This window comes from Protomyctophum parallelum (genome assembly GCF_964188405.1).
Source record: "Protomyctophum parallelum genome assembly, chromosome: 9".
NCBI classification, from domain to species: domain Eukaryota; kingdom Metazoa; phylum Chordata; class Actinopteri; order Myctophiformes; family Myctophidae; genus Protomyctophum; species Protomyctophum parallelum.
The window spans coordinates 2,767,950-2,795,774 of record NC_139706.1 but is presented as its reverse complement, the minus strand read 5'-3'; the positions used below and the strand labels follow the sequence as shown (position 1 = coordinate 2,795,774).

Here is a 27,825-nt window from a genome sequence, read left to right as displayed (position 1 = left end):
TGAAGGATGCCCAGTTTGACATGCAGTACTTAGGCTACTGACCCCCATTTAATGACATTTATATCTGGACGACAAACCACAGACAGCTGGTACCTTTCTCCTTGTTGAACACAGACAGACACACAGACAGCTGGTACCTTTCTCCTTGTTGAACACAGACACACAGACAGCTGGTACCTTTCTCCTTGTTGAACACAGACACACAGACAGCTGGTACCTTTCTCCTGGTTGAACACAGACAGACACACAGACAGCTGGTACCTTTCTCCTGGTTGAACACAGACACACAGACAGACAGCTGGTACCTTTCTCCTTGTTGAACACAGACAGACAGACACACAGACAGCTGGTACCTTTCTCCTTGTTGAACACAGACAGACAGACACACAGACAGCTGGTACCTTTCTCCTGGTTGAACACAGACAGACAGACAGCTGGTACCTTTCTCCTTGTTGAACACAGACAGACAAGGGGCAGAGTTCTGGGGGTCCCAGATGCGGACGGTTCCGTCGGCGGAGCAGGAGGCCAGTCGATGGTGGGCTCCAGAGAACGCCAGACCCCACACGCTGTCCTCATGGCCCAGCAGGGTACTGCTCTCAATGCCAGGGTCTGGACACGGACATGTGCACACACACACAGACACACACGACACAACAAACATTCAGCGTGTACACAAAACAAACAAATTAGCAACATTAACTTGTTGTATACTAATGAGATCATGTTCCCAAACCTTTCAGGTCGAGACCCGAAAGAGAGATTAGAGCCTTTTGCCCAAACGGGACCCAAACTAGTGAAAATAGCAGATCTACAATTTTCACTACTCTTTTACTTTTACTTTTTATGTTATTTATTCATGAACATTGAAAATAAGTGTTTGGGAACCAGAGATATAAAGTGGGGGAGGTTAAAACGTGATAGTTGAGCGACAGACGGACACAGAACTGACCGTAGTTTTGAACTAGGTAAAACGTGATAGTTGAGCGACAGACGGACACAGAACTGACCGTAGTTATGAACTAGCTAAAACGTGAGTTGAGCGACAGACGGACACAGAACTGACCGTAGTTTTGAACTAGGTAAAACGTGATAGTTGAGCGACAGACGGACACATAACTGACCGTAGTTTTGAACTAGCTAAAACGTGATAGTTGAGCGACAGACGGACACAGAACTGACCGTAGTTATGAACTAGCTAAAACGTGATAGTTGAACGGCAGACGGACACAGAACTGACCGTAGTTATGAACTAGCTAAAACGTGATAGTTAAACGACAGACGGACACAGAACTGACCGTAGTTTTGAACTAGCTAAAACGTGATAGTTGAACTACAGACGGACACAGAACTGACCGTAGTTATGAACTACAGACGGACACAGAACTGACCGTAGTTATGAACTACAGACGGACACAGAACTGACCGTAGTTATGAACTACAGACGGACATAGAACTGACCGTAGTTTTGAACTAGCTAAAACGTGAGTTGAGCGACAGACGGACACAGAACTGACCGTAGTTTTGAACTAGCTAAAACGTGATAGTTGAACGGCAGACGGACACAGAACTGACCGTAGTTATGAACTAGCTAAAACGTGATAGTTGAGCGACAGACGGACACAGAACTGACCGTAGTTGTCGTAAGGGTCCACGTTGAGGTCTGGGATCTTCCAACACCGGATGGTTCCGTCCAGGCCGCCACTGTAGCATGACTCTCCATCGTCTCCCATCGCCAGGGAGAGCACAGCCCCACTGGACACACCACAGAACAACGCGTGTGTGTGCAACAGTTAATAGAACTAATCCATTTAGTCGTTTATAAAAAAATATAGAATGTTTTTTTATTACACTCTTTTTGCAGGATACTGTCAACAAATTACAAAATAACACTCAAGTGGTCATTGGAATATACACGCATATATTATATGCGTGCATGCGAGTGAGTGTGAGTGTGTGTGTGTGAGTGTGTGTGCGTTCTCTCTGCTCACCTGTGAGCTCTGAAGGTGTAGATTGGTTCCACGTCCAGCGCAGCATTCCTACAGGAAGACCAAATCAAATCAAACTTTATTTATAAAAGCACATTTAAAAAGCGACCAAAGTGCTGTACAAGTAAAACAATAAAACATATGGCATCAACAATACAATCAAATAAGATCAATATATCGATATCAAGCGGGTACATAAGGATATAATAAGACACTAAGGTGATCAAATAGGTTGGAATTAAACTAGGCTGTGATTAAAGGACCACTTCACCACTTTTCAAACTATCTTCATATAATAGGTCCTCACTCAGTCTGTGTCTCATATAGGAGGGCTGTGGGCAGTTTAGAAACCGTCTTCCAGTGACATCATCATTAGGCAGATATTTTTTTAAACAAGATTTCTTTACAAAAATATTTAGATTTTCATTATCGTGAGAACGATGTCTTCCATTTTCGCATTGCAACTTTTCAGGACTAGAAAGCCTGCAGTTTTTATTAGCTTCCCCATTAGTATTCCCCATCGATGATGTCACTGGAGGACGGTTTCTGAACTGCCCACAGCCCTCCTATGAGACACAGACCGAGTAGAAAAATATTGCACCATTGTTTCATGATTATTAGTGAGGACCTATTATATGAAGATAGGTTGAACAGTGGTGAAGTGGTCCTTTAAAAGCCAGGTCGAAAAAAAGTCTCAATGGACCGGGGCGGCTCTGATGTGAAGAGGAAGGCCATTCCAGAGCCTAGGGGCAGCCACAGTGAAAGCACAGTCTCCCTCCCCTGGTTTTAGGTAGGGCTGTTTGGGGGGTCAATAGTGAGAGGTGCGCTGACCGCATGGCTCTGACCGGCTTATGGTGTTCAAGACGTTCTGCCAAGTAAAACGGGGCCAAGCCCATTTCCAATCAGCCCTGCCACTACCGTTGAGATATCCCATTTAGGCCCGTTTTGAAATCGAATATACAAAAGATATTTTGACACTACTTTTCTTTCACTTAAAGGAGGAAACTGATGACAAAAAGATACAAAAAAAGAGAACTATGACTAATTTCCACATCATGTTGACATATCCGTGGTGCGGTAGATCATATCATGGAGATGCATGTGGTCCGGTACGCTCTTAACACATTTAGACCTTCTAAATCCTGACAGTTTACTGAAAAGCCTATGTTTCTATTTTTCATGTCAAGGACCCCAAAAATATGTAATTGGCCGCCGACCCCCATCTGAAAATAAGTTGTTCCAGGGACGCCCCATGAAGCAAAGATTGAGTTAAAAACGATCGCTCTGACAGAATATATATTCAAAGATGTGCAAACCATTTTCACGATTTTTCAAAAATAGCAGACCTACAAGCTCGTAGCGTGGCACTCGGTGCCGCACTATGAGCTTGTAGATCTTTTTAAATAGCTAAAGTATAACATAATTCTTAAAACACCAAAAGGGGTTCCCGCCCGTCACTACACCATTGGTTCTCAAAGTTGGGGTCTCAGCTGGTCCTTAGAAGGGTAGAAACTAAAATCAGCCAAAGAATGTATCATTCATATAATGTACAGTACTATGCTGCGTGAATAAACATACAATTTGATAGCATACAGTAGATCACCCAGGTTTTATGGTTTTTCAATCCCCACACGTGTGTGTGTATGTATAAGTGTTGCAACAATTAAAATGTAGAATATGAAATTTTAGCGGTAATATCGTATATACGTAGTACACGCGTGTGGGTATATGGATAGGGTGGCCTGGCTGTGAGATGTGATCTGGACAACAGATGTCAATATGAAGCTGAGGATAACATTGACCACTTCCTCTTAGTCATACTTCGCTCTCCTTTCTTTGGTAATCTTTTTTGTCATCAGACGGACAGCTTGGTCATATACTTTGTTGACGTTTTGTTAACTCATCCTCCTGCTGTTAACCCAGTGGTGGAAAATAACTAAGTACATTTACTCAAATACTGTACTTAAGTACAATTTTGAGGTATTTACACTTTAATTGACTGTATTCCAATTCCCAATACATATACATCTACTCCACTACATCTCAGAGCCAACATTTGTACTTTTACAATTATTTGAAAACTTTAGTTATTAGTTACTTTGGAGGTTTACATTTTGATTAGAAAAACATACATTACTGTAACCACTTCAACCCTATATACATTTCGACCATTTGAAAATGTTAAAATGTAAAAGACCAATATTAGTATGAAAACAAGATGTTATGATCTCTAAATAGAATAACGTTTATGCGTTGTTTATGTCTTCTGAATGTAGGTCTTTTAACATGTAAAGTCTATGGAGTGACGTCACGTCAGCACCACTAGGTCTGGAAAGGGGGCGGGGAAGGGCTGTGAGATAGGCCTATTAAGGTGGGTGAGGGGTGCGTTAAGGGTTGGGAGAGGGTTAAGGTTGGGTTTAGGTGTGCTGCTGCCCCGTGGGAGGTTAGGGTTAGGGTGAGGGTTTGAGATATCGGACCAATGATATGTCTGGCTTCAAGCAAGAGAGAAAGGTGGAAGCAAACGCAGGTGGATGACGTCACAGCAGGAAGGAGTGAGGACTTAAAAATATAATAACACATATGCTCCCAAAACGATCTATTGCACAAAACATTACAAAATAAAAGTGTCAATAAATAATATGTGAGGGATCTTTGGTGGAATGCATTCATTCACTTGTATATCTTATATACCTGCTACATCATTTTGACTAAAACCTGTCAGCTCAATAAGATGTGTCCTTATTTGTCATTGAACTTTTATTTAACATCGTTGGTGTTGGTGTTCTTAAAACTGGACAGTTGTGTGTTGTGTAACTTTAGAGAGATCATGACATGATAGCAGGGAAACTGCATAAGCGTGTGTGTGTGGGTGTGTGTGTGTGTGTGTGCGTGGGTCAAAATAACAGCGCTGTCATCGTTTAGGGTAGTGAAGATAGTATATATATAGGAACTCAGGTCAAAAACCTGCAGGAAGAATATGAAGTCATAAAGGTACAGATGGCTGTAGCGAGGCATTCTGAAAGCATTGAGGTCCAAGATGGAGACCAAGATGCAGACTACGAGAATGACACCATCGTCACTACAAGAAGAACTACTGAAGAAGGACATTATGAGAGTCTTGATCTGCACAAGATAGGCGACGCCGTCTATGGAGATCTACGGACCAAGAAGAAGAAGTCTGGTAAGAGATATTACTAAGACTAAAAATCACCAATACAAACACGTTTAAACCTTTTAAACCATAGGTTCAACGATTTTAAATGATCTCGCTCCTTCTTCCACAGTATGTATACGTTTGTGTGTGTGCCAAGGTTATTATAGTTAACTATAACTAACGAAAAAACGAAAACTAGAATTAAAAAAACATTTTAGTTAACTGAAACTAAAATAAATTAAAAAACGATAACTAAACTAAAACTGTATTGTGTGTTCACAAAACTAACTAAAACGAACTGAAATGATAGACAAAATGGCATTCGTTATCGTTTTTTTATCAATATTTATATGCCTTACGGACATTTAGAATATAAACCTTTTAAATGAATTCGGTTCTTTTCCTTATTTCCCGAGCCGTTTTTACGGCACTTTTCAGCACCGTAAGGCAGCATGTCACAACGCTTTACGACCCGTGTTTACATTCTGCAGTGCAGCCCCGTGGTCGCTTCAAGTTTTAATGCTGCTGCTTGCATCTCGCAAAAATGGCAAAAGTTGGCAGAAAGAGTGGCCAGACGTCCGGTTTCACGCCGGACAGTCCGGTTTTAGAACCACCTGTCCTCCCAACTCAACCTCTGGCCGGACACATAATTGTCCGGTTTTGTGTGATATACAGTGCTTGTGTCATAACTGTCATTTACGTTGTCTCTGTATTAAAATCTCCGCAGAGCTGCTCAGCTCCGCAGCGAGCCAGCCACACTCCCTCTGTCTTAAAAAGAGAGAGGAGACGTTGCCATGTCCGCTTAATTATAAGCGACTTTGGCCTTGTTTTATAAAATAGCCTACTAAGCCTAGTCAGGCTTCTTTTGGGCTTGTTTTCATAGACATGGTTGCTTGTTTCTCTTCCAAAACCTGTCAACACTGCCAGTGGGATGGTCTGTTTGTTTTTTGTGGAATGTGTGTTCTCACAATCACTTTAGTATAGTTAATGCAGGGATAAATAAACCAAAAATGCAAAATGAAAAACTACATTTAATGAGCAATATGGCTCGACATCATAAAGAAAGGGAGGCTAAAGCACTGTGAACATAGGCTACTGGCTTCATTCTATGTCCCACACCGATGACCATAAGACTGTATAAAAAACCCCACAAGAAAGAGATTCAACATAAAACATATCTAAACATGAAATAAAATAAATTGATTATAAAAGGAATGACCTTTGTGGTACCCCATCATTTAAAAAGGTTAATTGAATTAGCAAATATATGTTCTCTGTGGACATACTGCTGGAGATGATGGTGGTGAAAATCAGGTGCGTGCAATAGTATAGTAATAATAATAATATCTGGAATTTTATAGCGCTTTTCTAAACACTGTGTGTGTCTGTTTGGGGGGGGGGGGGGGGGGGCTGGGGAGAGAGCCCCGCAAAAGTGTCCTCCTTTCTGAGGTCTTGCAGGTGGCCACCACAGCCCAATATGGGATTTCTTCGAATATGACTGTGTGGGAGATGCCAGCAAGTGCCTTGTGGATGAGGATGGGAAAATATGCGAAGTATGTCATGGTTGATTGTCCAACAGAGACTGAATATATATACTTTTAAATGGTATCTTTTGTTGAGTTTTTATTACACAATACTTGCTCTGATCTTTTTTAATCCTATACGTTACAAATAAACCAAAGTACGAAAAAACTAAAACTAAACTAAAACTAAACTAAAACTAAACTAAAACTAAGCATTTTCACAAAATAAAAACTAAACTAAAACTAGCAAACCCGCTCTAAAAACTAACTAAAACTAACTGAATTAGAAAAAAATATGTCAAAACTAACTAAAACTAAACTATAATGAAAAAACCAAAACTATTATAACCTTGGTGTGTGCGTGTGCATGTGTGTTGTGTGTGTGTGTGCGAGAGAGAGAGAGAGAGAGAGAGAGAGAGAGAGAGAGAGAGAGAGAGAGAGACTGTAGCAAAGCCCCGAATGCCAAGATAAAAGAGCATTCACGCTCGCATTACATCTTATGTATATTTGTGAGTTCTCTGACTGAATTAACTAAGTACATAATTTACTAAAAATCATGATAAGTGCCATTTTTATTAAACCAAGCAAGGACTCTAAGAGTAATAATCAAGAAAGTAACCATTTGTTAACTTGTCAATAGTTCAAGCCTCTCATCCTTGAAAGCTGTCTACATATATTTATGCTTTTACAGTCTTGACAAAGAATGTGAGACAGAGGAGAGTTGAGGCTGAGGACAGTTATAGAAGTGATTCACTTTATGTGTAAAAGTATTTTAGAGGTCATTTCAAAATACTTTGGTCCGGTTGGGTTTAGCTAACGGCATTTACTCTTATCTTGTTTTTGTCTTAACAGGGAGAAGGCCTTTCAGAGTTGTTGCTGTGGTGATGCTGTGTCTTACGCTGATGGGTGGCAACATAGCCCAGGCTGTGTACTGTGAGTATTACATGTCACTAAACTACCACATCACTCACTCAGGGAGTTTGTTGCCTAGTATTGCATGGAGTTTGTTGCCTGACATTTTCTAGCTGTGACAACTATTAAGGCCTTGTTTAAAAAGCAGAAGTCTTGCGCACATCCAGTTCCGCGCTGGTGCTGGACAAAAGGTACATGCATACAGGAAACAATTAAGGCCACCACAGCTTTAACCCAAAATGTTGACTTTTTTATTATTATTATCATTTATTTATTTTTGTAATCAAATTAATCGTTTCTTTTTGTATTACTGCATTGCATGATATGCATCTGAAAAGTATGTTGAATAAAGTAGTGTTGACAAGTGACAATGCACATGAAAAAAGGATAATTAACAATGTTGAGATTTTCTTCTCAAATAAAGTGTCCCACCACAGATGCTTGACCTCATCATGAACAGTAGCGATAACTGTCTTTATCATCTATTTCTGTCCTTCGCAGATCGTTCACCCAGCAGTAACATCATGGCCAACGACACCCTGATACATGATCATAACACGCTGTCCAACAAGTCCAACTACCAAACTCTGAGCTTGGAGAACACCGACCTGACGCAGGAGAAGAACCGGCTAAGGTCCGTCAACACCGACCTGACGCAGGAGAAGAACCAGCTAAAGTCCGTCAACACCGACCTGACGAAGGAGAAGAACCGGCTAAAGTCTGTCAACACCGACCTGACGCAGGAGAAGAACCGGCTAAGGTCCGTCATCACCGACCTGACGCAGGAGAAGAACCAGCTTCAAAGTGAAGTAAACCAGCTGAAGACACAGACAGCAGGTGAGAGAAGATACAAAATAACTTAAATAATATCATTGATATTTTAATTATTATCTGGGATATATAGATTCTGAGTAAGCTAATCACTGCTGGTGTATGACAACTACTGTATCATAGAACAATCATTATTCTTAAGATGCACTTCACCTGTTTTCAAGCTCATCTTTATATAATATATCGGCGTCACTAATGCTCATTATAACATGGCATAATTTGTCTATGTGGACAGTTCAGAAACCTGCCTACCAATGACATCATCAATGGGGATGGCTGCTGAAATAGATTTAATATTAATAATCTAAATATATAAAGTATAACTAAATCTGTCAAATAAATGTAGTGGAGTAAAAACTACAATATTTGTAGTAGTAGGTGTAGCCTCCATGCAGCCGAGACCCAGCCTGCAACAGTCCTGCTAATCGGGCTCAGCCCTGTTGGCACGGTAGGCTGCTCGTTGGTCTGGTGAGTGGGAGCCCCGGCCCCCGGGTTCAATCCACGCTTCCGCGTAATGCTACATAGGTCTACCACAACATTGAAATATTTAATTAACTAAGTACAAATAAGTACAAATACCAGAAAGGTTTACTTGAGTAAATGTGTGGAGTAGAAAACACCATTGACATAATAGATGAATAGTTTTGCCTCCACTCCACTACATCTATGACTACTATTATTATTACAACTATGTGTTAGAATTCATTATCAGTACATTGCAAATCCATCAGTAAATCTCCTGTTTGATGTTTTTAGACTGCTGTCCCAGTGGATGGGAGAAGTTTGGACGCAGCTGTTACTACAGAACTACTGGAATGAAATCATGGCAGGGAGGTAGAGATTACTGTCAGAGTCTAGGAGCTGATCTGGTGGTCATTAACAGTAGAGAAGAACAGGTTAGTTGTGTCCGTGTGTCCCCGTGTGTGTGTGTGTGTGTCCGTGTGTGTGTGTGAGCGTGTCCAGGTGTCCATCATCCAGATAGGACTCAATGAAATAGGGTGCTATTCTTCCTTTATTTTTTGACGATGGGTTCTCAGATTGTCCACATAGTTGCATGTGATCTAATTCCATGATTATAGTGAAGAAGTGAATGTATTGGATACAATTAATGATGATTCAATCATGTACAAATAATCAGGTATTCATCAATGGATTGGGCCCTGCTGGTTATTATTCATGGATTGGTCTGAAAATGACTGGGGCCAGCTGGACGTGGGTGGATGGAACACCAGTGACAACACAGTGAGACATTTAACATGTTTTTATATATTGTAATTCTATCAAAGTCAGTATGAGTGACTGAGAGCATTTGGTTCAATACATTGTTGTTTATTGTGCAGGTACTGGGCCAGTGGATATCCCGTTGACGATGCAGGCTGTGCAGCGTACGCTCACAGGTACACTGGAACACATATAAATGCATACTGGTATAATGAGTCATGTTCAACTAAAAGGGCCACCATATGTGAGAAGTGATGGTTTTCACTTCATTGATCAAACTGCAGCTCAGTGTTTCTGCTACAGTAGTAATTAGTAGTGAAGATCATATAAACCCAAACATTTAAGTACAAACAGTGGTGGAAAAAGTACTTTCTACTTAAGTAAAAGTATCAATACTGCAGAATTTAAAACACTCTGTTGCAAGTAAAAGACCGGAATTCAAAAGTAGGCCTACAAAAGTTCTGGCATTAAGATTTACTTAAAGTACCAAAAGTAAAAGTACTCATTATGTAGAATGTCTATCATTTCAAGTTTTCAAATGTCAAAAAAATATTTTTGAAAATAGCAGATCTACAAGCTCTCGATGCGTCAGACTCACAGTAATGTTAGCTAGTAGATCAAATGATCAAATGTATATTGGGCTGAAGTTACTTGTTACTGTAATAAATAATACAAATGTACAAAGTAACTAGTAACTAAAGTTTTCAAAAAAAATGTAGTGGAGTAAAAGTACAACATTAGGATCTGAGATGTAGTGGAGTAGATACTTATAGTATTTGAATTGGAAATACTCAGTAAAGTACAAATACAGCAAAATTGTACTTAAGCGAAAGTCTCAATAACTTTAGACCACTGAGAACAAACTGTTGTAGCCTTAACCACTTTAACGCATTAACACCAGGAAAGCATGTGTCATTTTAGATTCAAGCGTTCAAAAATAGAAGATATTCAAGCTGTCACAGCTTGGTGCCATGCACGCTGACGCTATGCGAGCTTGTACATCTGCTATACAAGTGAGCTTGTACATCAGTGATTTTCACAAGTGTTGCCTCTTTCTTATGTTATAGTATACTTTGTTGAAAAGGAAGGGTTGTCCGCACAACTGTACGGGCAACCCTTCCTTTTCATTGTACGTATATTTCTTGTTCAGCACCTGTAGAATTTCTGCAGATGTGCGTGCTTCCTGTTGGCTCCTATCTATAGTATAGTTTGTTGCATTAGTTTTGATGCAGTAAGTGCTTTGTTTGTAATTATTTTATTGGTATTTTTCAATTTGCTGTCATCTGTGGACGGTAGCCCCCAGGGGATCCTGACCCACAGGTTGGGAACAACTTTAACTACTTGAGTCCCTATAAAATAGCCGCTCTAAGCTCAGAGAGCGTGTTTTGAGTTTGTACATATTATGATATTTTTGATCTTTTTGAAAATGTTTCTATTTCTGGAGTAATATGTATATATATATATATGTATTCTGTGTGGTCGTTTGCATGTTCTCCCCGTGTCCCCTAGGGTAGGAACCCTCACAAAAAACAATCCTGGTCTCTAAACTGCCTCCCCCTGGCCAGCCTGATGGAGGGGAAAGGAACTGGTTGGAATAACGTGTTCCTTCCACGCGCTACGTCCAACCAGGGAAACTCCCCCCTGTCAGGTGTAAAGGAGCAACTTGGACACTCATGCATGAAGGAAGCATGAGTTCAAGTCCGTTGCTCTCCCCAGGTTGGCGGAGGGTGTGTAGAGCCCAGGATCACATTAGATAATTGACACAGGGGTGAAAAATGGGTTACAAAATCATGGGATAAAAAAATAAAATGTATGAATATGCATGAATAATGTTGTTCAGATGTTCAGCTAGCAGAGCAGGTTGAAAGATCTTAAAGGGATAGTTCACCCCAAAAAGATATCTCTTGTTTTAGGGCAGTGGTTTTTACTGTTTCGTTTCGAATTCATTAATTACAGAAAATGCAAATGTACACATTTTAATCGCGCAGTATTGTGCAGTTTGAAAGTATTGTTTTTTTAATACAGAAGGTCCTTTATAGGCTACCTATCCTGAATATATTCCTATAGTTGTTGCTACAAAATTGCACTGATCTGTTCAGTACCACCTTGATAAAACAATAAACTATATTGTGTTGCTTAAGCTTATGTATTTATTCACTATTTATTGATTGACTCGTATTCCAAGGAAGCCATTTCCATAACCCATTCTGACCTGAGATCAGATTCATACGAGGTTTCCGCCGGACACACACTGGTCTGATGAACCCATTCTGACCTGAGATCAGATTCTAAAAAATGTCAGTCGCTCTTCGATTTTTCAAAAATAGCAGACCTACAAGCTCGTATCGCGCCACTCGGTGGCGCGATATGAGCTTGTAGATCTGCTATTTTTCAATAGCTAAAGCATGACATGATGCTAACACCAAAATGGGTGCCCGGTCAGAATGGGTTAAATTGTGTACATTGCTTTAAAGAAGATGAGTTGTTTGAGAGGTTTCAAGGTTTCAATCTGATCTCGCATATTATATAAATGAATAGAAGATCAGTCAGTCTATCATATGATTCTAAAGTAAAACTACTATAGTGTAACCGCATGCGGCCTGTTTTGAAACCGAATATACTAAAGATATTTTGACACTACTTTTCTTTCACTTAAAGGAGGAAACTGATGACAAAAAGATACAAAAAGAGAGAACTACTGTATGACTCATTTCCACATCATGTTGACATATCCGTGGTGCAATAGATCATATCATGGAGATGCATGTGGTCCGGTACGCTCTGTGTCTTCTAAATCCTGACAGTTTTCTGAAAAGCCTATGTTTCTATTTTTCAAGTTTTTCATGTCAAGGACCCCAAAAATATAATTATGTAATTGGCCGCCGACCCCCATCTGAAAATATGTTGTTCCAGGGACCCCCCATGAAGCAAAGATTGAGTTAAAAACGATCGCTCTGACAGAATATATATTCAATGATTTGCACCACATTTTCACAATTTCTCAAAAATAGCAGACCTACAAGCTCGTAGCGTGGCACTCGGTGCCGCGCTATGAGCTTGTAGATCTGCTATTTTTCAATAGTATAGTATTCTTAAAACACCAAAAGGGGTTCCCGCCCGTCACTACACCATTGGTTCTCAAAGTTGGGGTCTCAGCTGGTCCTTAGAAGGGTAGAAACTAAAATCAGCCAAAGAATGTATCATTCATATAATGTACAGTACTATGCTGCGTGAATAAACATACAATTTGATAGCATACAGTAGATCACCCAGGTGTTATGGTTTTTCAATCCCCACACGTGTGTGTGTATGTATAAGTGTTGCAACAATTAAAATGTAGAATGTAGAATATTTTAGCGGTAATATCGTATATACGTAGTACACAGGGTATATGGATAGGGTGGCCTGGCTGTGAGATGTGATCTGGACAACAGATGTCAATATGAAGCTGAGGATAACATTGACCACTTCCTCTTAGTCATACTTCGCTCTCCTTTCTTTGGTAATCTTTTTTGTCATCAGACGGACAGCTTGGTCATATACTTTGTTGACGTTTTGTTAACTCATCCTCCTGCTGTTAACCCAGTGGTGGAAAATAACTAAGTACATTTACTCAAATACTGTACTTAAGTACAATTTTGAGGTATTTACACTTTAATTGACTGTATTCCAATTCCCAATACATATACATCTACTCCACTACATCTCAGAGCCAACATTTGTACTTTTACTCCACTACAATTATTTGAAAACTTTAGTTATTAGTTACTTTAGGGGTTTACATTTTGATTAGAAAAACATACATTACTGTAACCACTTCAACCCTATATACATTTCGACCATTTGAAAATAGCTGATCTACAAGCTCACAATGCGTCGCGATGCATTGTGTGCGACCAGAGCTACATCCCTACCTGCTTTCTTGGCACCATTTAAGGCCGTTTCCAAATGTTAAAATGTAAAAGACCAATATTAGTATGAAGAAAACAAGATGTTAAGACCTCTAAACCAAATAGAATAACGTTTATGCGTTGTTTATGGCTTCTGAATGAAGGTCTTTTAACATGTAAAGTCTATGGAGTGACGTCACGTCAGCACCACTAGGTCTGGAAAGGGGGCGGGGAATGGCTGTGAGATAGGCCTATTAAGGTGGGTGAGGGGTGCGTTAAGGTTTGGGAGAGGGTTAAGGTTCGGTTTAGGTGTGCTGCTGCCCCGTGGGAGGTTAGGGTTAGGGTGAGGGTTTGAGATATCGGACCAATGATATGTCTGGCTTCAAGCAAGAGAGAAAGGTGGAAGCAAACGCAGGTGGATGACGTCACAGCAGGAAGGAGTGAGGACTTCAAAATAAAACAACACATATGCTCCCAAAACGATCTATTGCACAAAACATTACAAAATAAAAGTGGCAATAAATAATATGTGAGGGATCTTTGGTGGAATGCATTCATTCATTTGTATATCTTATATACCTGCTACATCATTTTGACTAAAACCTGTCAGCTCAATAAAATGTGTCCTTATTTGTCATTGAACTTTTATTTAACATCGTTGGTGTTGGTGTTCTTAAAACTGGACAGTTGTGTGTTGTGTAACTTTAGAGAGATGACGACATGATAGGGAAACTGCATAAGCGTGTGTGTGTGTGTGTGTGTGTGGGTGTGTGTGTGCGTGGGTCAAAATAACAGTGCTGTCATCGTTTAGGGTAGTGAAGATAGCATATATAGGAAACCTGCAGGAAGAATATGAAGTCATAAAGGTACAGATGGCTGTAGCGAGGCATTCTGAAAACATTGAGGTCCAAGATGGAGACCAAGATGATGCAGATTACGAGAATGACACCATAGTCACTACAAGAAGAACTACTGAAGAAGGACATTATGAGAGTCTTGATCTGCACAAGATTGACGATGCCGTCTATGGAGATCTACGGACCAAGAAGAAGACGTCTGGTAAGAGATATTACTAAGACTAAAAATCACCAATACAAACACGTTTAAACCTTTTAAACCATAGGTTCAACGATTTTAAATGATCTCCCTCCTTCTTCCACAGTATGTATATGTTTGTGTGTGTGTGTGCATGTGTGTTGTGTGTGTGTGTGTGTGTGCAAGAGAGAGAGAGAGAGAGAGAGAGTGAGAGAGAGAGAGAAACTGTAGCAAAGCCCCGAATGCCAAGATAAAAGAGCATTCACGCTCGCATTACATCTTATGTATATTTGTGAGTTCTCTGACTGAATTAACTAAGTACATAATTTACTAAAAATCATGATAAGTGGCATTTTTATTAAACCAAGCAAGGACTCTAAGAGTAATAATCAAGAAAGTAACCATTTGTTAACTTGTCAATAGTTCAAACCTCTCATCCTTGAAAGCTGTCTACATATATTTATGCTTTTACAGTCTTGACAAAGAATGTGAGACAGAGGAGAGTTGAGGCCGAGGACAGTTATAGAAGTGATTCACTTTATGTGTAAAAGTATTTTAGAGGTCATTTCAAAATACTTTGGTCCGGTTGGGTTTAGCTAACGGCATTTACTCTTATCTTGTTTTTGTCTTAACAGGGAGAAGGCCTTTCAGAGTTGTTGCTGTGGTGATGCTGTGTCTTACGCTGATGGGTGGCAACATAGCCCAGGCTGTGTACTGTGAGTATTACATGTCACTAAACTACCACATCACTCACTCAGGGAGTTTGTTGCCTAGTATTGCATGGAGTTTGTTGCCTGACATTTTCTAGCTGTGACAACTATTAAGGCCTTGTTTAAAAAGCAGAAGTCTTGCGCACATCCAGTTCCGCGCTGGTGCTGGACAAAAGGTACATGCATACAGGAAACAATTAAGGCCACCACAGCTTTAACCCAAAATGTTGACTTTTTTATTATTATTATTATTATCATTTATTTATTTTTGTAATCAAATTAATCGTTTCTTTTTGTATTATTGCATTGCATGATATGCATCTGAAAAGTATGTTGAATAAAGTAGTGTTGACAAGTGACAATGCACATGAAAAAAGGATAATTAACAACATTGATATTTTCTTCTCAAATAAAGTGTCCCACCACAGATGCTTGACCTCATCATGAACAGTAGCGATAACTGTCTTTATCATCCATTTCTGTCCTTCGCAGATCGTTCACCCAGCAGTAACATCATGGCCAACGACACCCTGATACATGATCATAACACGCTGAAGTCCAACTACCAAACTCTGATCTTGGAGAAGGAAGAGCTAAAGTCCGTCAACACCGACCTGACGCAGGAGAAGAACCGGCTAAATTCCGTCAACACCAAACTGACGCAGGAGAAGGACCAGCTAAAGTCCGTCAACACCGACCTCATGCAGGAGAAGGACCAGCTAAAGTCCGTCAACACCGACCTGACGCTGGAGAAGGACCAGCTTCAAAGTGAAGTAGACCAGCTGAAGACACAGACAGCAGGTGAGAGAAGATACAAAATAACTTAAATAATATCATTGATATTTTAATTATTATCTGGGATATATAGATTCTGAGTAAGCTAATCACTGCTGGTGTATGACAACTACTGTATCATAGAACAATCATTATTCTTAAGATGCACTTCACCTGTTTTCAAGCTCATCTTTATATAATATATCGGCGTCACTAATGCTCATTATAACATGGCATAATTTGTCTATGTGGACAGTTCAGAAACCTGCCTACCAATGACATCATCAATGGGGATGGCTGCTGAAATAGATTTAATATTAATAATCTAAATATATAAAGTATAACTAAATCTGTCAAATAAATGTAGTGGAGTAAAAACTACAATATTTGTAGTAGTAGGAAGTAGGTGTAACCTCCATGCAGCCGAGACCCAGCCTGCAACAGTCCTGCTAATCAGGCTCAGCCCTATTGGCACGGTAGGCTGCGCGTTGGTCTGGTGAGTGGGAGCCCCGGCCCCCGGGTTCAATCCACGCTTCCGCGTAATGCTACATAGGCCTACCACAAAATAGAAATATTTAACCCATTTTGACCTGAGATCAGATTCTAAAAATGTCTTCTACATCCTGACAGTTTTCGGAAAAAGCTATGTTTCTATGTCAGTCGTTCTTCAATTTAAATAAAATAGCAGACCTACAAGCTTGTAGATCTGCTATTTTTCAATAGCTAAAGCATAACATAATGCTAACACCAAAAGGGGTTCCCGCCCAAAATGGGTTAAGTACAAATACCAAAAAGGTTTACTCAAGTAAATGTGTGGAGTAGAAAACACCATTGATATAAAAGATGAATAGTTTTGCCTCCACTCCACTACATCTCTGACTACTATTATTATTACAACTATGAACTAATGAACTAGAATTCATTATCGGTACATTGAAGTTTGGACGCAGCTGTTACTACAGAACTACTGGAGGGAAAACATGGCAGGAAGGTAGAGACGAATGTCGGAGTCTAGGAGCTGGTCTGGTGGTCATTAACAGTAGAGAAGAACAGGTTAGTTGTGTCCGTGTGTCCCCGTATGTGTGTGTGTGTGTGTGTGTGTGTGTGTCCGTGTGTGTCCGTGTGTGTGTGAGCGAGCGTGAGTGTGTGAGCGTGAGTGTGTCCAGGTGTCCATCATCCAGATAGGACTCAAGGAAATAGGGTGCTATTTTTCATTTATTTTTTGACGATGGGTTCTCAGATTGTCCACATACACTGACACGAAACAAGACAGGAACGCCCAAAAACGTCACAGCCGGTTTTTTAACAAGACAGGAACGCCCAAAAACATCACATCCGGTGTTTTACCCCGGGCAGAATTTTCTATGGCTGCCAATGCAACTTTTTCCAATCCTTAATCACATACGGCAAACACCTATGCCGATAATATCTAACTTGCGGAGGTAACGTGCCTTGTCCGCGGGCAACAGATCTTTCAACGTATGGCATTGCAAATACGTTAGATAATCGCTACTCTGCGCAATATTGTTTTGAAAATGCCGCAAATTGCATTGCAGTGAACGAGAGCAAATCACAAATCACAAATCTTACCCCGGGGGGTGGGCGGAGCCGCGGAGTCGCAGCTGACGCCCCTCCCTCCGCTCTGATGACGCGTTGTTATGTCAATGTATAGTTGCATGTGATCTAATTCCATGATTATAGTGAAGAAGTGAATGTATTGGATACAATTAATGATGATTCAATCATGTACAAATAATCAGGTATTCATCCATGGATTGAGTGGTGGTCGTTATTCATGGATTGGTCTGACCAGGACTGTGGGCAGATGGACGTGGGTGGATGGAACACCACTGACAACACAGTGAGACATTTAACATGTTTTTATATATTGTAATTCTATCAAAGTCAGTATGTGAGTGACAGTGCATTTGGTTCAATACATTGTTGTTTATTGTGCAGGTACTGGGCCAGTGGATATCCCGATGACGATGCAGACTGTGCAGCGTACGATCCCAGGTACACTGGAACATGGTATAATGAGTCATGTTCAACTAAAAGGGCCTCAATATGTGAGAAGTGATGGTTTTCACTTCATTGATCAAACTGCAGCTCAGTGTTTCTGCTACAGTAGTAATCAGTAGTGAAGATCATATAAACCCAAACATTTAAGTACAAACAGTGGTGGAAAAAGTACTTTCTACTTAAGTAAAAGTATCAATACTGCAGAATTTAAAATACTCTGTTGCAAGTAAAAGACCGGAATTCAAAAGTAGGCCTACAAAAGTTCTGGCGTTAAGATTTACTTAAAGTACCAAAAGTAAAAGTACTCATTATGTAGAATGTCTATCATTTCAAGTTTTCAAATGTCTAAAAATCTTTTGAAAATAGCAGATCTACAAGCTCTCAATGCGTCAGAGTCACAACAATGTTAGCTAGTAGATCAAATGTACATTGGGCTGAAGTTACTTGTTACTGTAATAATAATACAAATGTACAAAGTAACTAGTAACTAAAGATTTCAAAAAAAGATTAGTGGAGTAAAAGTACAATATTAGGATCTGAGATGTAGTGGAGCAGAAATAATTATAGTATTTGAATTGGAAATACTCAATAAAGTACAAATACAGCAAAATTGTACATTATGCTTTAAAGCTATATTCAGTGATTTCACTCAAAAAACCTTAGGTTTCGTTTTTGGCTGTGGGACCCAGCCTTTCGTCCAATCAGGATAGAGAGTCAAAAACGAAACCTAAGGTTTTTTGACCCCCAGGGGTTAACTGGGGACAGGGAGGAACTCCTTATATGGTCAGCACACGCTATAGTAGAGAGGATTATCACAACAAAACAAAAAAATAAGTGATATTTGAATTAAGTGAAATCACTGAATATACCTTTAAATATTGAAAAATCATTTTAGATTCAAGCGTTCAAAAATAGAAGATATTCAAGCTGTCACAGCTTGGTGCCATGCACGCTGACGTCACGCGAGCTTGTACATCTGCTATACAAGTGAGCTTGTACATCAGTGATTTTCACAAGTGTTGCCTCTTTCTTATGTTATAGTATAGTTTGTTGAAAAGGAAGGGTTGTCCGCACAACTGTACGGACAACCCTTCCTTTTCATTGTACGTATATTTCTTGTTCAGCACCTGTAGAATTTCTGCAGATGTGCGTGCTTCCTGTTGGCTCCCATCTATAGTATAGTTTGTTTCATTAGTTTTGATGCAGTAAGTGCTTTTATGTAATTATTTAATTGGTATTTTTCAATTTGCTGTCATCTGCGGCTCTGGAACTCGATTAGCAGAATCAGTGCCTTCTTTTAAAACGCTTTTAAAAACACATCTGTTTGCCAAGTGTTTTTCCTAAAATAAAATAAAAATTATTGACCTGTTATTTTCTTCATGTTTTATTGTCTCTGATGTTTTGATGCTTTACTATATGTTTGGAAAGGTGCTATACAAATAAAAATCATTCATTCATTCATCTGTGGACGGTAGGACCCAGGGGATCCTGACCCACAGGTTGGGAACAACTTTAACTACCTGAGTCCCTATAAAATAGTCGCTTTAAGCTCAGAGAGCGTGTTCTGAGTTTGTAAACATGCTATTTTTGATCTTTTTGATGAAGGAAGCATGAGTTCAAGTCCGTTGCTCTCCCCAGGTTGGCGGAGGGTGTGTAGAGCCCAGGATCACATTAGATAATTGACACGGGGGTGAAAAATGGCTTACAAAATCGTGGGATAAAAATAATGTTGTTCAGATGTTCAGCTAGCAGAGCAGGTTGAAAGATCTTAAAGGGATAGTTCACCCCAAAAAGATATCTTTATTTAGAGCAGTGATTTTTACTGATTCATTTTGAATTCATTAATTACAAAAAAATGTACACATTTTAATCGCGCAGTATTGTGCAGTTTGAAAGTATTGTTTTTTTAATACAGAAGGTCCTTTATAGGCTACCTATCCTGAATATATTCCTATAGTTGTTGCTACAAAATTGCACTGATCTGTTCAGTACCACCTTGATAAAACAATAAACTATATTGTGTTGCTTAAGCTTATGTATTTATTCACTATTTATTGATTGACTCGTAATCCAAGGAAGCCATTTCCTTAAATTGTGTACATTGCTTTAAAGAAGATGAGTTGTTTGAGAGGTTTCAAGGTTTCAATCTGATCTCGCATATTATATAAATGAATAGAAGATCAGTCAGTCTATCATATGATTCAAAGGTAAAGGGCACGAAAAGCTACTATGGTGTAACCGCATACGGCCTGTTTTGAAACCGAATATAAAAAAGATATTTTGACACTACTTTTCTTTCACTTAAAGGAGGAAACTGATGACAAAAAGATACAAAAAGAGAGAACTATGACTCATTTCGACATCATGTTGACATATCCGTGGTGCAATAGATCATATCATGGAGATGCATGCGGTCCGGTACGCTCTTAACCCATTTAGACCTGTTTTCTGAAAAGCCTATGTTTCTATATAGGACCCCAAAAATATATGTAATTGGCCGCCGACCCCCATCTGAAAATACGTTCTTCCAGGGACCCCCCCATGAAGCAAAGATTGAGTTAAAAACGATCGCTCTGACAGAATATATATTCAAAGATTTGCACCACATTTTCACGATTTCTCAAAAATAGCAGACCTACAAGCTCGTAGCGTGGCACTCGGTGCCGCGCTATGAGCTTGTAGATCTGCTATTTTTCAATAGTATAACATAATTCTTAAAACACCAAAAGGGGTTCCCGCCCGTCACTACACCATTGGTTCTCAAAGTTGGGGTCTCAGCTGGTCCTTAGAAGGGTAGAAACTAAAATCAGCCAAGAATGTATCATTCATATAATGTACAGTACTATGCTGCGTGAATAAACATACAATTTGATAGCATACAGTAGATCACCCAGGTTTTATGGTTTTTCAATCCCCACACGTGTGCGTGCGTGTGTATGTATAAGTGTTGCAACAATTAAAATGTAGAATATGAAATTTTAGCGGTAATATCGTATAATATACGTACACACGTGTGGGTATATGGATAGGGTGGCCTGGCTGGGTGTGACTACCGCGGCCTGAATGATTCAGCCCTGCAGCCCTGGTGTGAGATGTGATCTGGACAACAGATCATACTTTAGTTAGTTTAGGACAACAAACTTTAGTTACTAGTTACTTTGGAGATTTACATTTTGATTAGAAAAACATACATTACTGTAACCACTTCAACCCTATATACATTTCGACCATTTGAAAATAGCTGATCTACAAGCTCACAATGCGTCGCGATGCATTGTAACCCCTCCCACTAATTTTGCCAGCCAATTACAATGTCACGTCACCCCTGTGATCATGAATAACTACTTAGGGGATTTATCTCCCAAAAATCATGTTTTTGCGACAAACGGTTACATTTCTCGCATTTGCGGCGCCCCCCTATGGATGAAAATAGAATTGCTTATGGAACTTGGTTGATTGAACCACACGCGACATGCGATTCAAATTTGGAATGGATCGGACATTCCGTTCGTGAATTATGGCATTTTTTTGTAAAATAGGCACCTCTTACTATCTTCGGACGACGATTACGGCCGAACGATACGCACTACCAAAATTCTGCAGTTGGTGTTTTAATCGGATAGGTCCGGAGATCATGTGTGCCGATTTTTGTGAGATTTGGACAAAATCTGTAGGAGGAATGGGCGTGAGTAAGGCTATGGACCAGAGCTACATCCCTACCTGCTTTCTCTGCACCATTTAAGGCCGTTTCCAAATGTTAAAATGTAAAAGACCAATATTATTATGAAGAAAACAAGATGTTAAGACCTCTAAACCAAATAGAATAACGTTCATGCGTTGTTTATGGCTTCTGAATGTAGGTCTTTTAACATGTAAAGTCTATGGAGTGACGTCACATCAGCACCACTAGGTCTGGAAAGAGGGCGGGGAAGGGCTGTGAGATAGGCCTATTAAGGTTGGTGAGGGGTGCGTTAAGGGTTGGGAGAGGGTTAAGGTTCGGTTTAGGTGTGCTGCTGCCCCGTGGGAGGTTAGGGTTAGGGTGAGGGTTTGAGATATCGGACCAATGATATGTCTGGCTTCAAGCAAGAGAGAGAGGTGGAAGCAAACGCAGGTGGATGACGTCACAGCAGGAAGGAGTGAGGACTTCAAAATATAATAACACATATGCTCCCAAAACGGTAACTTTAGAGAGATCGTGACATGATAGCAGGGAAACAGCATAAGCGTGTGTGTGAGCGTGTGCGTGTGTGAGTGGGCGTGTGCGTGTGTGTGTGTGTGTGTGTCAAAAGCGTGTGCGTGTGTGTGTGCATACAGTGTGAGGTGTCAAAATAACAGCGCTGTCATCGTTTAGGGTAGTGAAGATACTATATATACTCAGTGTGTTGTGAAGAGGTCAAAATCCTGCAGGAATAATTGAAGTCATAAAGGTACAGATGGCTGTAGCGAGGCTACAAGATGGAGACCAAGACGATACAGACTACGAGAATGAAACCATCGTCACTACAAGAAGAACTAATGTAGAAATGTCTGAAGAAGGACATTATGAGAGTCTTGATCTGTACAAGATAGACGATGCCGTCTATGGAGATCTTCATACCAAGAAGAAGAAGTCTGGTAAGAGATATTACTAAGACTAAAAATCAATCACCAATACAAACACGTTTAAACCTTTTAAACCATAGGTTCAACGATTTTAAATGATCTCCCTCCTTCTCCCACAGTATGTATATGTTTGTGTGTGTGTGTGCGTGTGCATGTGTGTTGTGTGTGTGTGCGAGAGAGAGAGAGAGAGAGAGAGAGAGAGAAACTGTAGCAAAGCCCCGAATGCCAAGATAAAAGAACATTCACGCTCGCATTACATCTTATGTATATTTGTGAGTTCTCTGACTGAATTAACAAAATGTAAATGTAAATGTAAACAAAATGTACTAAAAATCATGATAAGTGCCATTTTCATTAAACCAATCAAGGACTCTAAGAGTAATAATCAAGATAGTTACCATTTGTTAACTTGTCAATAGTTCAAACCTCTCATCCTTGAATGCTGTCTACATATATTTATGCTTTTACAGTCTTGACAAAGAATGTGAGACCGAGGAGAGTTGAGGCCGAGGACAGTTATAGAAGTGATTCACTTTATGTGTAAAAGTATTTTAGAGGTCATTTCAAAGTACTTTGGTCCGGTTGGGTTTAGCTAACGGCATTTACTCTTATCTTGTTTTTGTCTTAACAGGGAGAAGGCCTTTCAGAGTTGTTGCTGTGGTGATGCTGTGTCTTACGCTGATGGGTGGCAACATAGCCCAGGCTGTGTACTGTGAGTATTACATGTCACTAAACTACCATATCACTCACTCAGGGAGTTTGTTGCCTAGCTTTTGATTGATTGATTATCAGATTTTACAGAGGCCAGTTTCGAATTGCAGCCATCCGTAGGTGCACTTTGAGAGCGGTTTTGAAGGAGTCAAGGAATTCACATGTCTTAATGACTGGTGGTAGGGCGTTCCACATTTTGGTGGCATAGGAGCGAAAATAATTTAGTCCCTTGTTTGTGCCGAATCTGGGTTGTACATGGTTTGTTGCACTCCCTCTGGTGTTGTGGGTGTGGACTTCGTTACATTAAGGAAGTATTTAGTAGGGATGTGTAAATGTGTCCAAAATGAAAATCGATTTGTATAATTCAATATTAACGATTAATCGATTAATCGTTTTTTTGTTTTTGTTTTTTTTATGAACCCTACAAATTAAAAAAATCTTCCCCCAAGGGGTACCTAAGTCAAAAAAGTTTGGGAACCCCTGATGTAGTTGATTAACAATAATTGTAACTCTTGAGAGTTAATAAGGGTCCATTTGGTTACTAACTCCATCTTTTAAATGAGGACCACTGGTGGTCCCTGGACCACTGTTGATCCAATTGATCACCATAGCAACCCCAGCCTAGGCCTGATTATGTAAATTCCCAACACCTGCTAAATCCTCCAAACCTGCATCTTGATTGGAATCAATTTCCACTCAGTCATGCAGCTACACAGACACATCCCAGAAACACTTTGGTAGGCCTATAGCCCTGTCCTGTTTGGATGACAATATTGCCTTTCCAACAGATTTTCATAAAAAAAAGAAGAAAAAAAAGATTATCGATTATTAATTTTCATAATCGATTTCGGGTCCCATCAACGATAATCGATTAATCGATTAATCGGACCCATCCCTAGTATTTAGACAGGTACATGGGTATCTTGGTGGTGTATCGAATCTTGTGGACCAGACCCATTGCAAGATGCTGTACTCTGTCGTCGACCCTAAGCCATCCCAGCCTGTCAAAGTGGGCAGGGGTGAGGTGGGTTCGGGGGGTGAGGCCAAGTAGGAGCCTGACCAGTTTGTTTTTGGAGGTCTGGAACCTTGTTTTAAGGGCCTTTGAGGTGCTGTGGTACCAAGAGGTGGATGCATAGTCAAAGAAACCTTGTAAGAGGGCTCCTGTTAATGTCTTCAAGGTGTTTTTGTTGACCAGTGAGGAGACCAGAAAGGAAATGGAAAAAAGATAAGCTTGTATCCTCACACAACAACCTCAGAGATCTGATGAACAAATATCAGTCAGCCGTTAAGGCTGCGAGAAATGATTATTTCTCCAAACTAATTTCCGCCCACTCTCATAACTCCAGGATTTTGTTTCAAACTATACAATCGGTTATAAATCCACCACCCAGTCAACCCTGCCTAGAAGCTTCTCCAGAACAGTGTGAGGCGTTCCTGCAACACTTCGTTGGCAAGATTGAAGTGATTAGACAGCAGCTGCCTGCAGTACGGACAGTTTCTGGAGTCTGTCCGGTACCGCCCTCCCAATTAACTTCATTCAACCCAATAACATTAACTACACTCTTGAAAACTATCACACACATTAATTCTTCATCATGCCCCCTTGATATAATTCTGAAGGAGAACATAATGACTGTGGCCCCCGCTATCATGTCTATTATTAATTGTTCTCTGTCAACTGGCATATTCCCCTCGAAATTAAAAAATGCGTTGGTCCAACCTCTTCTAAAAAAAACCTCATTGGACCCCTTAGTTTTAAACAGTTTTAGACCAATCTCTAAACTACCATTTTTATCAAAGATTTTAGAAAAAACTGTATCTACTCAATTGATCAATTTTATTAATCTTAATTCTGCGTTTGAAACGTTTCAGTCTGGCTTTAGGGCCTTGCACAGCACGGAAACAGCACTTTTAAAAGTTACGAACGACCTCCTTTTAAATGCAGACTCCGGTGACTGCTCAATTTTATTCCTTTTAGACCTGAGCTCTGCCTTTGACAATGTCGATCACGCCATTTTAATCGAACGCCTGAAGAACCTGGTCGGCATAAACAACGTTGCTTTAGAGTGGTTCCGATCATACTTAACAAACAAAAGCTTCTCAATCGTGATTGGGGAGGCCTCCTCATCACGAGCTCCTTTTAAATGTGGCGTTCCACAAGGTTCTATCCTTGGTCCACTACTTTTTACAATTTACATGCTGCCAATTGGAAACATTATTAGGAACCATGGAATCCATTTCCATAGTTATGCGGACGATACGCAGCTGTATATCCCCCTTAAACCTGGTGTTGCAGGAAACGTATCACGCCTTCTTGCGTGTCTCTCTGACATAAAGAGTTGGATGTCTCATAACTTTCTGCAATTAAATTAATCCAAATCAGAAATTATCATATTTGGCCCCCCAAACTCAACCCAATCATTTCATTCTGAACTTGGCACCCTATCCGCAAACATCACACACTCAGCCCGCCAACCTAGGTGTTTTCTTCGATCCGGATATTTCCTTCAACACCCAAATCACCAAAGTAGTCCAGTCATGTTACCATCAAATCAGAAATATCGCTAAAATTAAAACTTTTTTGTCATTTGCAGACCTGGAAACCGTCATACATTCATTCATATCTTCACGACTGGATTACTGTAACTCACTGTACTCTGGTATGAGCAAAAAATATATATCTCGCCTCCAGATGGTGCAGAACTCTGCGGCTCGCCTTCTCACCAACACGAGAAAACGTGAACATATCACACCGATTTTAGCTAATCTTCACTGGCTCCCTGTAAGCTACAGAATTGATTTTAAGATGTTATTAATTACTTTTAAAGCTCTACAATCTACATTGTCTAGCTCCCATTTATTTAAGAGATTTGCTGAAACCCCATAACCCTGTGCGCTCCCTTAGGTCATCGGGGAGGGCCCTCCTAGTTCCTCCTGCAACACGTCTGGTCACTCGGGGTGGCCGGGCCTTTGCGGCTCAGGCACCTTTGCTCTGGAACTCCCTGCCTTTGGCTCTTAGATTAGCAGAATCAGTGCCTTCTTTTAAAACGCTTTTAAAAACACATCTGTATGCCAAGTGTTTTTCCTAATATTGTTTTTTATTGTTTTATTGACCTGTTATTTTCTTCATGCTTTATTATATCTGATGTCTTGATGTTTTGTTGTTTTTATGTTTTTATTAATGCTGTCAAAGTTAATGCGTTATTAATGCATTAACGCAACACCTTATTAACGGCACTAATTTCTTTATCGCATTAAAGCAACAAAAAAAAGCACAGCGATTGGCAGGCGGGATGTTGAGGAATACTGGTTCCTGCAATGCACTCCCTTCCCAGACCCCTTGTTAGGATGTTTTAAGTGGAGTAACAGCCTTCCATTTACATTTCACAAAGGTTTTGCTCGTGTCGTACAACAGTCCAAAAAAGCTTGAGAAACCTGTGCAATTCATCCATATAGAGTCCAAAAGCAAACCCCCCGCTGTTAATTTTGCATCGCATTGTAAACAGCTGTGCCTCGTTATAGCCACACACGTTTCTAACTTGCGGTCACAGTCTCGATACTTTTCAGTTGTGTGGTACTTTTTTATGGATTTAATTGTAACAGAAAGTTCTATTCCAGACTGTCCACAGTCCCATCTGCCAGTCACGGAGCTGGGACTGACAGTACACACAGAGAGACGAGTGGTCTTGCTAGTTGCTACCGCACCAGCTAGCTAGAAGCCAGCCCAGAGGTGTTGCCAGTATAACTCTATGGCAGAAACAAGCCACCTAGGTCTATACAAAATAAGACAAAAAGAAGCAACACTGGTCGTTTCTGGCCAGTGTTGCCAAATAAGCGATTAGTAAGTAATTTAATTAAATTTATAAGCGATTTTGGGATTATATTTGTAGATTGAAAAAATATTGGGGGTCCTTTGCTCTTGGCATGAAAATGTTTGAGAACCACTGCTCTAAAACAATGTTAGACAAAGTTTGAGCCACAAACACATTGTTCTCTCTCTCTTCTCCTTTTGTATAAATTAAATAGGCCTATTCATGATTCCGCTTATAGAGAAGTAGTCTGTTAGTTTGTTTTATGGAAACAGTTGTTTGTGTTGAATGTGCTAATTGCACAGAATTATTCAAAAGAGAGAAAATGGGCAAGCCATAAAATAATGCACATTGGACTTGTCTTTTCATACGTGGAAAAAAGGTAAATAAAAAAAGTAACATTCAATGTTGTCAAACCTGATCGGAGCATCTCTACAATACAGCGTTTTCTTTCAGTTCATCATTGAATTTAGAGCAAAAAAGGTTTTGCGATTAATTGCGATTAATCGCGCGATGAACTACACAAATCATGCGATTAATCGCGATTAAAGTTTTTAATCGCCTGACAGCACTAGTTTTTATGATTACTGTTTTATAACCTGTCTGTAAAGCACTTTGTAACTATACGTTTGGAAAGGTGCTATAC

At 40.0% G+C, this 27,825-nt stretch overlaps 2 protein-coding genes across 2 annotated transcripts in view; one reads left to right on the top strand and one right to left on the bottom strand.

Moving 5' to 3' along the window:
- The window catches only part of fkrp (fukutin related protein), a 101,901-nt gene that overhangs the window by 15,821 nt on the left and 58,255 nt on the right, over window positions 1-27,825 (top strand). The window lies entirely within an intron of this gene.
- Window positions 1-27,825, bottom strand: part of strn4 (striatin, calmodulin binding protein 4) — an 87,999-nt gene that overhangs the window by 6,019 nt on the left and 54,155 nt on the right. The window contains 3 exon segments of the mRNA XM_083773549.1: window positions 442-609; window positions 1,631-1,752; window positions 1,989-2,036. Of these exon segments, the coding sequence (XP_083629675.1) occupies window positions 442-609; window positions 1,631-1,752; window positions 1,989-2,036 (338 nt within the window).